General features: G+C 40.8%; 1 protein-coding gene across 4 annotated transcripts in view; it reads right to left on the bottom strand.

The window, feature by feature from the left end:
• LOC104590510 (putative cyclic nucleotide-gated ion channel 20, chloroplastic) overlaps nucleotides 1-16,357 on the bottom strand; it is a 199,809-nt gene that overhangs the window by 46,517 nt on the left and 136,935 nt on the right. For all 4 annotated transcript variants that reach the window (XM_088903865.1, XM_088903866.1, XM_088903867.1 and 1 more), the window contains one exon: nucleotides 10,528-10,673. In XM_088903865.1, the coding sequence (XP_088759991.1) occupies nucleotides 10,528-10,673 (146 nt within the window). The remainder of the gene's footprint in view (nucleotides 1-10,527; nucleotides 10,674-16,357) is intronic.

Raw genomic sequence — 16,357 nt, 5'->3', positions numbered from 1 at the left:
GCATAGAAGTTGCCAGATCCAGGGATGGGATTCTTATTTCCCAGAGGAAATATGTCCTTGATTTGTTGTCTGAAACTGGAAAATTGGGTGCAAGACCAGCTGCAACTCCTCTTGATATGAGTCACAAACTTTCAGCTTCGGATGGAACTTTGTTGGAAGACAAAGGGGTCTTTCAGAGACTTCTTGGGAAGCTTTTGTACCTGTGCATGACTCGGCCAGATATTGCGTATGCTGTCAGTTGCATTAGCCAGTTCATGCATGCTCCTAGAGATACCCATATGGCAGCAGCATAACGGATTTTGTGCTATCTGAAAGGCTCTCCAGGAAAAGGAATTCTATTTGCCAAACATGGTCATCTGAAACTCGAAGCCTATACGGATGCTGATTGGGCTGGAAATATTGATGATAGAAGATCTACTTCAGGGTATTGCAGTCTGGTGGCTGGTAATGTTGTCTCTTGGAGGAGTAAGAAACAAACAGTTGTGGCTCGATCCTCCGCCGAAGCAGAATATAGAGCCATGGCACATGGAGTCTCGGAATTGTTGTGGTTAAGGTCATTAATGGAAGAACTTGGGGTAGATCATGACAAACCCATGATGTTGTACTGTGATAATCAGGCTGCCATCAACATTGCTCACAACCCGGTACAACATGATAGAACCAAACATATTGAGGTTGATAGACACTTTATTCGTGAAAGAGTCTCCTCCGGTGAAGTGTGTCTTCCATTCATTACTTCTGACGGACAACTGGCAGATTTTCTCACCAAGGGCATTTCCAAGGCAAGGCTTCAACATGACACTGGCAAGCTGGGCATGATTAACATCTATGCTCAGCTTGAGGGGGAGTGTAGAGAAGATGGGCCGAATGGCCCATAGACAGTTAGTTCATGTTATGTTATGTTATGTTATGTTTCTCTCTGTTGTGGGCCTTATTCTGGGCCCATACTCTGTATTATTCTGTTTTTTGTATTTTCCTGCTCTCTCAAGGGCCTCTCTGTAATTTGTCAAAGATTAACTTATTAATAAGATGTTTAGAGTGTTAGAGAGAGGTAATGTTCGAACCTCTTACTCTCTAACACTCATTGCCGCCAGCTCTTTCTTCTCTACTTCTCTTGTTTGTTCTCTTTTCTGGTTTGCATCTAATCTCAAACAGTTCCACACATCAAGTGGGCTGTTTTTCAACTGTACCATTATAATAGATTTGCAGTACTGTAATTCTTATCAAATTCCTACTTTTTGTACTCGGGATTTTGGCTAAACTTTATGCATAACCTGGTAAAAGATCTATCATTGTTCAACCAACAACTAAGATCCCTTAACATGAATCCTAAAGCACTCCAATTACATTGCCCTAGTCACCTAGCACTTGTTCCCTTCAATCTTAACCCTAAAGAAGCAAAATTCGATGGTTACATGTGTTTTTCCTGTCCAAAACTTCAATAACATAATTAATTAAGAATAGTTTATCAAGACTTCAACGAAACATCAACAATATAATTCAACATTGTTGAGGATTTACTATTATTTGTTGTCTTGTTATTTAGTTAATATTATTGGGCCCAAGTCCCATTAGTTTAGTGTTTTTTTAAGCTAGGTTTAAGTATGTGGACAGTAGCCACCCTATTGAGGGCATATTTGACATTGTATGTTGTTTTGACTGCTGCTACAGTAGTCCGAACCAGTAAGGAGAAGAAGAAGAGAAGAAGAAGAAGAAGATGAAAGAACTGTCAAACCTAATAGACTAAACCCTATCAGTTGACCTCTTAATAATGATTAGGCTCTAATTAATTGTACAAAGACTAAACTGCCCCCACTTAAGTATGGGACAGAGAGTCTCTAATAAGACTGCCACATAAGCACATAACTTAACAAAGGTGAGTTGACTAATCTACCCTTATTCGGCTAACTCTAACACTCCCCCTCAAGCTGGAGAATATATGTCATATAATCCCAGCTTGTTACATATATAGTTCACTCTCCCTGAGCTTAAGGCTTTTGTAAATAAATTTGCCCACTGATGACCTGAGTCTACATGTTCTGTGCTTATCTCTCTAGTAAGAACCTTCTCCCTCACAAAGTGGCAATCAATCTCTATGTGCTTTGTTCTCTCATGAAAAACAGGGTTGGATGAGATATGTAGCACAACTTGATTATCACAGTACAATTTCATAGGTTTATCCATGTGGAACCCGATTTCTTGTAGGAGATTCCTCAACCATACTAATTCACATGTAGTGTGTGCCATGGCTCTGTACTCGGCTTCAGCACTGCTTCTAGCCACAACTGTCTACTTTTTACTCTTCCACGTCACAAGATTTCCTCCAAGAAATGTGCAGTAACCTGTAGTAGATCTTCTATCAGACACAGAGCCTGCCCAATCTGCATCTGTGTACCCAACTACTTCAAGTTTTTCTCCTGGTTTATACAATAGCCCACGGCTCGGAGCTCCCTTCAAATATCTTACAATTCTAAGAACTGCATCCCAGTGAGATATACGAGGGTTCTACATAAATTGGCTCACCACACTAACTACAAAGGAGATGTCTGGTCTCGTGATAGTCAAATAGTTCAGCTTCCCCACTAGTCGTCTATACCTTCTAGGATCATCAAATATTTCCCTTGTATCACTACTCAACTTAACATTTGGTTCCATAGGAGTCTCAACCGGTTTTGCACCTAACAGTCCTGTTTCGTCCAGAAGATCGAGAACATATTTTCTTTGGCACAGGTTTACACCTTGTCTTGATCTAGCAACTTCTATATCCAAGAAATACTTCAATGTCCCAAGGTCTTTTGTTTGCAAATGATTTTGCAAAAAGACCTTTAGTTTGTCGATTCCCAATTTGTCACTGCCAGTTATGACAATATCATCCACATAGACCACTAATAAAATCTTTCCGGCTTCTGAGGCATAGCTAAACATAGAGTGATCAACCTGGCATTGTTTCATTCCAAAATTCTTCACCACTTCACTAAACTTCCCGAACCAAGCATGAGGCGATTGTTTCAACCCATCAATTGCCTTTTTCAGTCTGCACACCTTACCATCCTCCCCCTGAGCAACAAACTCAGGTGGTTGCTCCATATATACCTCCTCCATAAGGTCACCATGAAGGAAGGCATTTTTTATGTCAAGTTGAAATAGGGGCCAACCATACATAACTGCCAGGGAAATTAACACACGGACAGAGCCAATCTTAGCCATTGGAGAGAAGGTCTCCATATAGTCCACTCCATACAACTGTGAATAACCTTTAGCAACAAGTCTGGCCTTCAGACGCTCCACACTACCATCTGGCAAGTATTTAATAGTATACACCCATTTACAACCCACAACATGCTTACCAGGTGGAAGAGTAGTGAGCTCCCATGTGTGAATATGCTGAAGAGCAGAGAGTTCCTCCTCCATTGCCTGCCTCCACCCAAGTGAACTAAGAGCCTCTTGGACATTGTTAGGTATGGAAATAGATGACAATAGTGAAACAAACTGGCAATGTGAGGCGGAAAGGCGAGATACTGAAACAAAATTGGAAATGAGATGGAGAGTAGAACTACGTTTACCTTTCCGTAAGGCAATGGGTAGATCAAGTCCTGAGGGTTCAGCAATAGGAGCAACGATAGGATCCACGGACAAGGTAGAAGCTGGAGGAGGGCCCGGTGTCGTTCGACATGTATACACTTGCCGAATCGATGGTCGTTCAGTAGGGATTTGCACTGGATGAGGTGACGAGTCAACTCCAATAGGAACACCCGGAACGGGATCACTGACCGGAAGAGGAAGAGGAAGTAAAGGTGGAGACGAAGATGCTTCAGTTCTTGAGAAGAAGGGGACAAACTCAAAAAAGGTGACATCAGGATAGACATAGCACTTCCGAGTAATGGGATTATAACACTTGTACTCTTTTTGAGTCCGAGAGTAACCAAGAAAGACACATTTAATAGAGCGCGCATCTAGCTTGTCTATTCTAGGACTCAGATTGTGAACAAAGCACACAACCAAAGATACGAGGTGTTAATGGAAATTGAGACAAAGCAGGGAACAAGATAGAGAAGGGAGACCGACCATGAAGAATGAAGGAGGGCATCCGATTAATGAGGAAACATGTCGTAAGTACAACATCACTCTAAAACCGTTTAGGAACACTCATATGATGAAGAATGGACCGAGCAGTTTCAAGGAGCTGGCGGTTCTTTCGTTCAGCCACCCCATTTTGTTAAGGAGTGGATGCACATGAGGTTTGATGAATGATGCCATATTGTTCTAAATACTGTTGAAACGAAGTAAGAAAGTATTCCCGACCATTATCTGAACGAAGAACTTTGATTGGAACACCAAATTGTGTACATATTTTAGTATGGAATTTCTGAAAAATGGAAAATAATTCACTTCTTTCTTTCATTAAGTAAATCCATGTCATCCTTGAACAATCATCAATAAAAGTGAAAAAATACTTGTAACCATTATAAGACTCTATTTTGATCGGGCCCCAAACATCTGAATGAACCAAAGCAAAAGGGCTCAACATACGACTTTCAACTCTAGGACTGAAGGAAACACGACAATGTTTCCCAAATTGACACGACTCACACTGTAACACCGACAAATGACTCAAAGATGGAACTAGTATCTTGAGTGCCTAGAGAAAAGGATGTCCCAGTCGACAATGCCACTATAGAGGAGTCAGTGAAGTCTGAAGTGCAACTAACGATCTACCACCATCAAGATAATACAATTCACCAGCTTCATGCCCCCCACCAATCTTCTTCCCCGTCTTGAGATCCTGAAAAACACAAGAGGAAGGGAAAAAAGTGACAGAACAGTTAAGAGTCTTGGTTAATTTACTAACAAACATAAGATTGAATGGAAACTTAGGGACATATAGAACAGATGATAAAGAAAGAGAAGCCATGTCAACATTGCCAACACCACAGATGGGAGAGGAGGAACCATTGGCAAGAGTAACAGTTTGAGATGTGGAAGTTTCAGAGAGAGAAGAGAACACACCTGGAGTCCCGGTCATGTGATCAGAGGCTCCAGAGTCAATAATCTAGGGAGATTTTTTAGATGACAGGCAAGCTATACCTGAGTGGGCAAGAGTAGCAGTAGTGTGCTGTGAAGTAGACTGAAGGAACCGCTCATACTTGTCACGCGGTACACTCACCATCTCCCTCTCGGAAACAGATGTAGATGTGGAAGGAGTTAGGTTTGCCTGTTGATTATCACTGACGTCAACCCCGCCAGCTACAGCATGATTGGCCCATGTAGAGGGAGGGCCATGGAGATCATAACAGAAATTTACCGAATGTCCTTCCTTGCTACAGTGGGTACACTTCCTTGTAGAGTTGCTTTTTCCTTTGCCACGGCCTCCCCCTGAGTCACGACCACCACCACGGCCAAATATGGAACCACCACGATCTCCTCGAGAGGCATGTCCTCCCCCTTTTGTACCACGTCCACCTCTTCTGGCTGTCACGAATGCTGATCTATCAGACTGTGTGGAATTCTCTATCTGTCCCAAAGAAATCCTACGAAGCCGTGCAAACACTTCCTCAAGTGTAGGAAGGGTAGAGCCCCCCAATATTTGGGCCCTAACTGGTTCATACTCTGATTTCAACCCCACTAAGAACCTTGTGACATCTAGTTGTTCCCTCTGTTGTTGCTGAACCTTAACATCTGGAGTGAGAGGATGATAGACATTGAGTTCATTTCTGAGGTTCTTCATACTGGCATAGTACTCTTCTAGGGTTTTATTTCCTTGTTGCAGATCAAAGTACTCCTGATAGAGCTGATATACCCTTGTAGTATTATCTTTCCTAGAATACAGCTTCTTGGCATGTTCCCATATGTCCTTAGCTGTATCTAAGAGCATGAAGTTGGCACTTATTTTGGGTTCCATACTATTCCATAGCCATGTCATGATTTGAGCATCTTCCTGTTCCCAATCATCAAACCCTAGAGAGTCAGCCGGTGGTTTATCTTCTTTCACATGCTTCACTTTCCTCTTTGCCTTGAGAAAAACTTCCACTGACTTGGCCCATGGAACATAGTTCTCACCATTCAGTTTAATTGAGGTCATCTGAACACCTAGATAGTCAGAGGAAACCACCACACTAGGTTTCTGATCACTACAGCCATCTCCCATTGCTGCCATGATACTCTTTCAATGCTGCCTCTAATCTGAATTCCCAGTCACCAACTAAGTGCTGCTGTCAGGAATTTGATGTTCCAGAACCTACAGCAACCCCTAAACACAATGATAGATACACAAGCCTCTGTTCTTGTCCACACCCCTACTGATTTCACAAAACCACAAACCACACCGACATTAATTCAGCACTTGCTAACCACATGCAAGCCCTCTTACAACTACTCAACAGAGATTGTGCATCGCAAGCACCACCACACAGCCATAGCTGTCACACACGGTACAGACCTGTCTAACACTTTTAAGAGGGCACTACAAGACCAAAGAGAACTCAACTAGTGCCACTGCATTACACCTTGCACCATTCGGCCACCTATAGTAGCCCCTACACCATTCGGCCACCTGCAGCAGCCCTTACACCATTCTGTCACTGTAAACACAGCCTGTTCTTGGAATTTTTTCCAAGAACCAGGGCAACAACCAACCTAGTTCTCTAGGTTCTGATCAGCCCTCGCAGGTTCTTGAAGATTTTCAACGCAGAAATACCAACAGTACAAATAGAAGAGATAACCAACCTTCTTTTGAGAGCTTCAGCCAACCATTCACTGCTGAAGTCGTTTTCTTAAGGAAGGAGGTTCTGCGCACCAGAGAGAAAGAAGAGCTGAGATGTTTCAGGCCTAGGACGAACCAGTTTTCTCCACTGGCAGCCCAGAAAAGAAAAGGAGAGAACTGAAGCACGAACTGAAGCAGGTCACGAACCCCACTCTGATACCATGTTTCGACTGCTGCTACAGTAGTCCGAATCAGTAAGGAGAAGAAGAAGAAGAGAAGAAGAAGAAGAAGATGAAAGAACTGTCGAACATGATAGACTAAACCCTATCAGTCGACCTCTTAATAGTGATTAGGCTCTAATTAATTGTACAAAGACTAAAATGCCCCCACTTAAGTATGGGACAGAGAGTCTCTAATAAGACTGCCACATAAGCACATAACTTAACAAAGGTGAGTTGACTAATCTACCCTTATTCGGCTAACTCTAACATATGTATTTTATTCTTTAAGTATAAAAGTTAATGGGAGAGGTGACCAGATCATTATTGGCTTTCTCTTCCCTCTTCTCTCAGCTTTTTCTCCTTCTTCTCTTTTCAAGAGACCTTCTTTTCCTGGGACAATGTAACTCCCTCTCAGGCATATGCCTTTGTATTTGGAGAAGAGCGTAGTAGGAATGTTATGATAAGAAATCATGGCATTGAGCAGTCAGACATGGTTAGCACAACCAAACGTAAGCCTAGTGGGGATAAGGGTGGTAGTGAAAATAAAAGGGAGGATAAGAAGGACCGCTGAATTCGAAAATATGGGCAATATGTGAATCAAAGACATTTAGCTAGCTTCAGCTCTTCACTGAGTGGATAGAAGGGCAAAAACAGTTCAGGTGATGGTCATACCACTTCTTTTGCTCGTACACGTAGTAAATATGCTAAGGAAGAACTTCCCTAGATTATAGACTCGAGATCCTTTAAGCATATGACCAATATATCTGCTTAATTTACTTCATATCAGCTGTGTTCTAGTAGAGATAGAGTCTCTACAACAGATACTTCCCATGTCCCTAATGCTGGATGGGGCTGTTTCAAGTGACTGACATCATTGCTGTACCTTTTGTTCTACATGTTCCTAGACCGCATACTAATCTTTCATTTGTTAGTAGATTAACTAAAAGTTTGAACTGTTTAGTGATTTTTCTTCCTACTCATTATGTTTTTCAAGATCTAGAGTGGAGGATGATTGAGAGTGATCGTGAGGCTAATGGAGTCTACCTTCTTGATGCACTTCTAAGTTACCATAGTCATCATGTTAGTGGTAGGAGTAATGGCTCAAAGTCAGTAAGTTAGATAATCCTTTGGCATAATCGATTAGGGAATTATCCTTTGGTTCCTTATGTTTTTGTTTCCAAACTTATTTAAGTCTACTAAGTTGTTGTAGAGAAGATGGACCGAATGGTCCATAGGTTGTTTATTCTTTCTTATTATTTATGTTTTTCTGTAATGGGCCTTATTCTGGGCCCATCTATATTAAGTTCTTTGTAAATTCTTGCCCAACTAAGGGCCTCCTTGTAATTATTCAAATATATCTTAATAAAATAGTGTTAGGGTGCTGAGAGAGAGAAGGTTCGAAACTCTCATTCTCAGACCCTCATTGCCGAACCCTCAGCTCTCCTCTCTTCAGTTCTCTTCATGCTATCAGAGCATACCCGAACTTCAATATTCTAGGGCTGGAAGCTTAGGCTCGTATTGCCTGATTCTTGGAGGTCATTGGAAGTGCCCAAGACTAGAATCTCTTGGAGAAGTGGTTCGGTGGCCAGGAAGAATCAGAGAAAAAAAAAGGAAGGGGAACAGCTCGGTTCTGTTTTGAAGCTCGAACTGTAAGTTGTGCTCAGTTTTCTGGTTGTTCTGTATTACTTTCGACTGTGTTTGGACTGTTGAAGTGTCCGAAAATCTCTGGTTATTCTGTATTACTCTCGGCTGTGTTTGGACTGTTGAAGTGTCCGAAAACTCTGGTTGTTCTGTACTACCTTCGGCTGCCATTGAATCTGGTTTAACCCAGAAATTTCTGGGCTGTTTTTTCACTCCTTCTTGGACTGTCAAAACTGTTGAAACATCCTTGTAACAAGGCTGTGGATTGTTACTTATATTTGGCTGTTTTTGGGGGCTGTACGAACTGTTCTTGAGGCCTTTTTTCTTTTTTGACAGTGGGGTTGTCTCTATTGCCCACACTGTGTTTGTAAAAAGGGCTATTTCAGCAATACCAAGTGGTATTTAACTTGAATTCCAGATTTGAAAAGGTACTTTGGCTGAGTGCCTAGAAGTTTCTGTTTACTTCTTGAAGGCTGAACTCAGTGTGTTGCCTTCTTGTGGTCGGCTGAACTCTGTTATTGTTTGTCCTCATTCAGTATACTTGTAGAAGTCATCTGAAATCATATTTGGAGTGTTTACATGACGTACTCCTCAGAGTTTGAAAACAAAAATGGTGCTGAATATGGACTGGTTCAGGGGACTCCCAAGTGATTCCTTATTGACTGTGACCACAATTAAACTAGATGGAATTAATTATCTGGCATGGTCACAATCAGTAAAGATTCATGTATGTAGTAGAGGAAAGTGGGGGTTCATTTCTGGGAGTAAGAAGGCTCCCCCAGAAGATGATCCATCCTACGAGAAGTGGATGCAAGAAAATTACACTGTCATTGGGTGGCTTGTGAACTCAATGCAGCCACAAATCAGCCAGCACTACTTATGGATGAATTCAGCAAAAGAAATTTGGGACAGTGTTGCAGAAACCTATTCCCAAAAACTCAATGTGGCCCGGGCATATAAATTGAGAAGTGATGTAAAGAATTTAAGGCAAGGGGAGAAACCTCTTGCTGTATATTTCTCAACCCTGAAGTCCCTATGGCAAGAGATTGACCTAATAGAAGTTGTAACTTGGGACACCACCAATGATGCAGAGACCTACAGAAAATTGGTTGAAAGGAACAAGGTATTTGAGTTCTTAACTGGACTAAACCCAGAATATGATATCACAAAACAGAATATTCTTTCCAAGGAGTGTGTCTCTTTGTCACAAGCTTATGCATTGGTGAGTAGTGAAGAGAGCAGAAGGGTTGTCCAGGTTCAAGGGGCTGATATTAATGATCACTTTGCCAAAGGAAGGGTTGTCACAAGCTTCTGCCATATGTTTCATTTGGCTTACAGCTAGCTGATGTCTTCACCAAAGGAATTGCAAAAAAGCAAGCTTGAACATGATCTACACAGGTTGGGAATGTGTGACATTTAACCCCAATTTTAGTTAATGTTATTGGGCCCAAGGTCCATTAGTTTAATGTTTCATCAATCTGTATTTATGTAGACAATAGCCGCCCTATTGAGGGCATAATTGACATTTTATGTTTTTTATTCTTTAAGTATAAGGACTTAAGGGGAAAGGTGGCCAGATCTTCCTAGCTTTCTCTTCCCTCTTCTCTCAACTTCTTCTCCTTCTTCTTTTTTCAAGAGACCTTCTTCCTCCTTTTTCCTTTATTTATTAAATCTTTTTTGTTTCTTTTAATTTCTAGTAAAATTAAAAAACTTCTGAAACTACTTTCTCATATCTTCTCTTTTCAAGAGACCTTCTTTCTTTTTCCTTTATTTCTTAAATCTTTTTTGTTTCTTTTAATTTCTAGTAACATTAAAAAAACTTCTGAAACTGCTTTCTCATATCCATAAATTATGAATATATCCCTTGACTACAAAACCTGCATTTCAATTTAAAAAAACATGAAAAATTACTTCTGTATATACAGTGGCAGTTTTTGTTATAAATCCAATAAAAACAGTACATACCTCCTACCAAGGGATTGCAAAAAATTCTGCATATTTCCAATCAGTAATGCAAAAAGTAAGAGGCCAAGTCCAGTAACTGCCATGGTAAAAAGAACTTCCCATACAAAATCACTAGGAACTTGGTTTCCAGCAAGTGTGCTGATTTGCTATGTATTACCACCAGAAAAGAAAACATAGTTCCAATTAGTGCTATGTCCAATCAATTATCAAATGTAAAATACCAAAATTCCAGTAAAGTTATAATAGAAACACAAATTTACTCATTCAACTAAAATTTGAAACGACTCAATATTCAAAGTATCTCTGTAAAATTTAAAATTGACTTTTCTGCATATACATACACAGACAAATGTATATATGTATATAATCCCAATCAAGAAAATTGCATGACAAGGTATTACTCAAAGATTCCAAAGGTTAATTCTCTTTCTACTCTTTCAATAACAAACTAATAAGAGTTGCAAAATATATCAACAATACAAAGGAGTAAGGACAAACTGATGAAACCAAGGGTACATGTAGCTTAAGGATGCAGACTTTGTTGATCCCATGGAGAAATGGTTGTCATATTATGCCCCTGAATCTCAAAGGGCTGAACAGAAAATCAAAGCGTGGAACGAGTGTTCAAAGTGTCACCCTATCTGGGGTTAGTTGAAGAAGAAACGCAATTGAAGGGTGTATTTGAATGAATGCCCCCACCCCCAAGGAGCACTACTTTATTAAGGTGGGCATAGATAATGTAAATTACATAAATACCCTTTATAACAGGGCAAGCCAAAAAAAAGAGAGAATGAGTGTCTGAGAACTATTTTTGTTGGCCTATAAATGTAGAGAATAAGTTCTAGTTCTTCTTATTGGTATTTTAAATGACTATTTGATGGAACAAGTGTTTCTTTTGGAGTGTTGATTTGTTCTTGAGATTTTTTTTTTGATAAATAACATCAATTCCATTAAAATAATGAATAGAGACAAGAGGATCCCCTTAGAAGCGCGAGGAGCAGCCTCTCCAAACAGAAAATACACAAACTACAACAGAGAAAACATGAATGTTGAAATTAAAACAATAGTTACAATTGTGCCCAGAACAATGTTTCCCTATTTATCCCTTGTTTTGCCAAGACATCAGCAAAAGCCTTAGCTGATCTCCCAACCCATTGTACTGTTATAGACATATTTCTTGTCAGCCATTTGAATTTCTTTAACTCATTTTTGTAGCCCCAAGTGACATTTTTGTTCTCGAGGTTTTTGACTAGACTGAAAGTGAAACTTCAGTTTTGAAGATTAATGGATAGGGGGAGTAAATTTTGGATATGAGCAGCAAGCATTTATCCAAGAATCATTTGTTCGAGCATATATATGTCAGATGCACAGTTTGTTGATAGGCCCGGGCCTGGACCACACCCTAGGCCTAGATTGCAAGCCCAAGCTCAGCTCTACATGGGCCCAGGATAGGCTTAGGGTTTTGGGGGTCTAACAAGTAATGACTTTGGGCCCATGAGATCATATCATAAAATTTAACTATTTAAATTTTTATTTAAATGATATGTAAATGTAATACATACAAAAAAATTACACAAGCCAAAGTTAAATTGGGCTTGGCTAGACTTTAGGCCTATGGTACAAAGAACAAGGCATGAGCTTCGTTTAATTGTTAAACTTGATTTTGCTTGGGTTACCTATCCTTTTATAGATGAAGGCAAGCCCTTCATTCCCATTCTTGAGCAATGTGGGACTTTGAACAACACTAAATAGTTAGTGCAATTCTATAAATATAAGGCCTTGCTTAGGAGGACAATTCTCATACTTGAATTGACTCAAGTGTTGACATGTGTTAATATGTTTCAATTCATAAATTTAAGTTAAAATAAAACTTAAGACTTTTATATTTAATATAAATAATATATTGCGGGTCAGGCTAGGCCTAGGCTGGGCTTGAAGTATTAGGCCCAAGCTCAGACCTGAATTTTTCGGACTTGATGCGGGCTTTGGCCTAGGTTGGGCTGTACATGGAAATATGGGCCCAAGCCTGAAAATTTATGGGCTAGGCCGGGCTGGGTCAAGAATCATCACCCTACTTATGCATGAAATAACCAGACATGTCTTATATCATGTTAGACTCGATTAGAGAGGGGTATGATTTACATGGTCCACCATCCACATGGGCTAATCATGCAGCTGTTGGTGGTAGTGAAGTCAGTGATACTCAACCAGTTGATCCAGCATCTTCTACAGTCACTACTACTTTTGGGAGGGAGATGATGAGTATTCCTAGAGAGGAGTATGAGAGATTTCTTCAGGTCACTTCACATCAAAACATTGCCACCCTTGCTCATTCAAGTATAACTTGCCTAGCATCCAAACCTTCACCCTAGATAATTATTGAGTCGTCTGTCATCTTTGCAGTGTGAGTCATATTAGTATGGGAAACACCATCGGGTTTCCTTCAGTCGTATGTTGAGTCCTTTTGATTTAGTTCATTCAGATGTTTGGGGTTCGATTAGAATTGAGTCGTACAGTGGTTATAGGTATTTTGTTATTTTTGTTGATGATTGTTCCAGAATGATATGGATTTATTTAATGAAAGAAAGAAGTCAATTATTTTTCATTTTCCAAAAATTTCATTCTGAAGTGCGTATACAATTTGGTGTTTCACTTAAAATTCTTCGTTCTGACAATGGTAGAGAATATTTTCTTTCTTCTTTTCAGCAATACCTAGAACAACATGGTATAATTCATCAGACCTCTTGTGCCCACACTCCTAAGCAAAATGGGGTGGCTGAGAGAAAGAACAAACATCTACTTAAAACAGCTCAGTCTCTTCTTCATCATATGGATGCTCCTAAACGATTATGGAGTGATGCAGTCCCTACTGCTTGCTTTCTCATTAATCACATGCCCACATTCATTCTTGATGGTCGTTCTTCGTTCTCTATCTTGTTTCCTACTCTGTCTCCATATCCCCTGACACCCAGGATCTTTGGGTGTATGTGCTTTGTTCAAAATCTTGGTCTTGGTTTAAACAAGTTGGATGCTCGCTCCATTAAATGTATCTTCCTAGGCTACTCTAGGACCCATAAAGGGTATAAATGCTACAATCCTATTACCCAGAAATCCTTTGTTTGCCCTGATGTTACATTTTTTGAATCAGTGCCATACTTCTCTGTTTTGATATCTATCCTTTGCCTATAGAGGTTCCTCTTCCTCTTCTGGTTAATGATTCCATTCTGGTGGTTCCCCTTGTGTTTGGGTCTTCCCCAGCCCTGTTACAGGAGCATCCTAAACGACCACCAATTCATCAAGTGTATACTCATCGACAAAGACCAGCACCTCCACCACCAATTCATTGGCTTTTGATCTTGACCTTCCTATTGTATTGTGGAAAGGTAAACGTAGTTGCACACTTTAACCCATATCCAATTATGTTTTTGTATCTCACCTTTCTACTACCCATCGCCAGTTTATTACCCTATTGTCCTCTATAATTTGTAAGGATGTTTAGGAGGATCTTACATCGCCAGGGTGGCGAAAAGCTATGGAAGAGGAACTCTTTGCTCCTCATCATAATCAGACATGGGAACTCACCACTCTTTCCCTAGGTAAGCATGTTGTTGGTTGTAAATGGGTGTGTGCTATTAAGTATCTACCAGATGGGAGTGTGGAACGCCTAAAAGCCCATTTAGTTGCAAAAGGGTATTCTCAACTTTATGGTGTAGACTATGTCGAAACCTTTTCTCCAGTTGCAAAGATTGTCTCCATACGTGTGTTAATTTCTTAGTTGTCATGCATGATTGGCCTCTATTTCAGCTTGATATTAAAAATGCATTTCTCCATGGGGATCTTCTAGAGGAGGTGTACATGGAGCAACCACCGGGGTTTGCGGTTCAGGGGGAGGATGGTAAGGTTGAAGGGATGAGAGATCCATCGTATGGACGCCCAAAGATTGCGGAATAAGGGGAGCGAATTTCAAAAATTTTTTCTCTCCCTTCAACTGGGAATTGCATTCCCTATTTTAGAAAATCATATTTTCAAGGATCATTCTTGAACCATAAACTGAACCAGATCTGAACCAAAAGGAGTAGGAGAGGATTATACCTGATACGAAGAAATAGTATCTCCCAACGAAGGTGTTCACGCCCAAGGAAGGATCCAAAGACTGCTCCCACTGAAGATGGCACAGTGCAAGATGGAGCAGAATCAGCAGTGTTCTTCTCCAAGAATTCTGTCCTTCGCAAGAATCAGCAGGATGGCACGTGAGCACAACTTCCTATCAATTCTTTCTCAAAGAACTGATGTCAAGATCGAATCTTGACTTCTCCCACAACTGGAGATCGAATTGGCAAACAGGGCGGCAAGAACAGGGAGGCGGCAAGAGAGTATTCACAGGGTGCAGAATTCTCTCTTCTTGTGATTTCAGCACTCAAGAAAATCTGATTGTGTGTTTCCTAAAGGCTGCCGCCCCCTCCTTTTGTTAACCTAAAAGATCAGCTCCTAATCCAATTAGGAGCTGCTTATCCAAATCATATTTGGATAAGACCTCTCTTTAGGTGATAGGGATAAACCCTTATTTTATCTGCAGATTAGATTAGCTTTCTCCTAATCTCATTAGGAGGTTTCTAGATCTGAATCACATTCAGATCTGGACTCTATGAGTGGATAGGGTCAAGACCCCATCCTATCTGCTAATCCATCTCAGAATTCGCCCCATTATTAACTAATAAAATAGCCCAGTTCGAAATGGGCTTTAGGCCCATTAAGCTTATGTGCTCACTTAACCTTCCTAACTGCTGCCCAGTTGGGCTTCCTTGTATGGCGTGGGACCCAAGCATTGATCTACACATCAGCCACATGGGTTTGGCCTAGCCTTTATTACAAGGCCTGGCCGAATACACTGTTATGGACACTGCACCCCCTGAAACACATCAAATGGGCTCTATGGGCCCAACGCTTACCCTAAGTGGTCCCTGGGCCAAGCCACCTTGTAACACCCAGGGACTGTGGGCAGATGCAAGATTAGCCCATCAGGTGTTATCCCCAATGGTCTTACACATAACCTCTCAGCCCATAATGATCATACACTGCCCGACAAGAGAGGACCTCTCCCTCGGCTGCAAGGAACAGTGTTGCACTCTCTACTTATATGGATCCCAGGAATTAAAACCTTCTTGCAAACATTTCAGAAACCATAATATATATACTTTTATATCTCATATAAAATATATTTTGTAAAACAAATCTCAACGGTTGAAATCGGCTGCCGACAGTCTTGGTTTCCATCAGTGAGAGTGCATCCCCGATCATTACCTTTGTCCGACAAAGGGGCTGATCCTGTCACTATGATCACCCACTCAGATGAATTCTCGGACTATCCCAACATACCTAGGTTTTGACCCCCGCTAGGGATCTCACTGAATGGTACATCAAAGACAGCCCAATCCGACACCTAGTGCAGTATCATAATCGAGTCTAGGGGTCGGGTGTAACTTTCCAGTTTTTGCCCATCAATCTCTAAGGTCCAGGGCAATACTGGAAATCTGGTCCAATTCATGGATTCAATTAATCCTACACTGTATGTGCCTAGGGTCTCACCCTGGCAGCTGAGACAGGCCATCCCAACCGACTTGGTGGCACCACAGTGTCAGCCTTGACAGGATAGGTCTCCCCAGACCAACCCACTAGCTGTGAACATTCTAAACTAATACGAGTCTCATTAAGTGTTCAGTTTAAGGGTATTACACAGAAACATACTAAGGGAACATGAATCAAATATGCACTTTTATTCATTTACAATAAACTCATAAAGTACATCATTCTGATTGAAGCTAAGGGAATA

Source organism: Nelumbo nucifera, chromosome 4, assembly GCF_055504915.1.
Source record: "Nelumbo nucifera cultivar China Antique chromosome 4, China Antique-T2T, whole genome shotgun sequence".
Classification (NCBI taxonomy): Eukaryota; Viridiplantae; Streptophyta; class Magnoliopsida; order Proteales; family Nelumbonaceae; genus Nelumbo; species Nelumbo nucifera.
The sequence above is the reverse complement of the archived record's forward strand: the minus strand, read 5'-3'. Positions and strand labels throughout refer to the sequence as shown.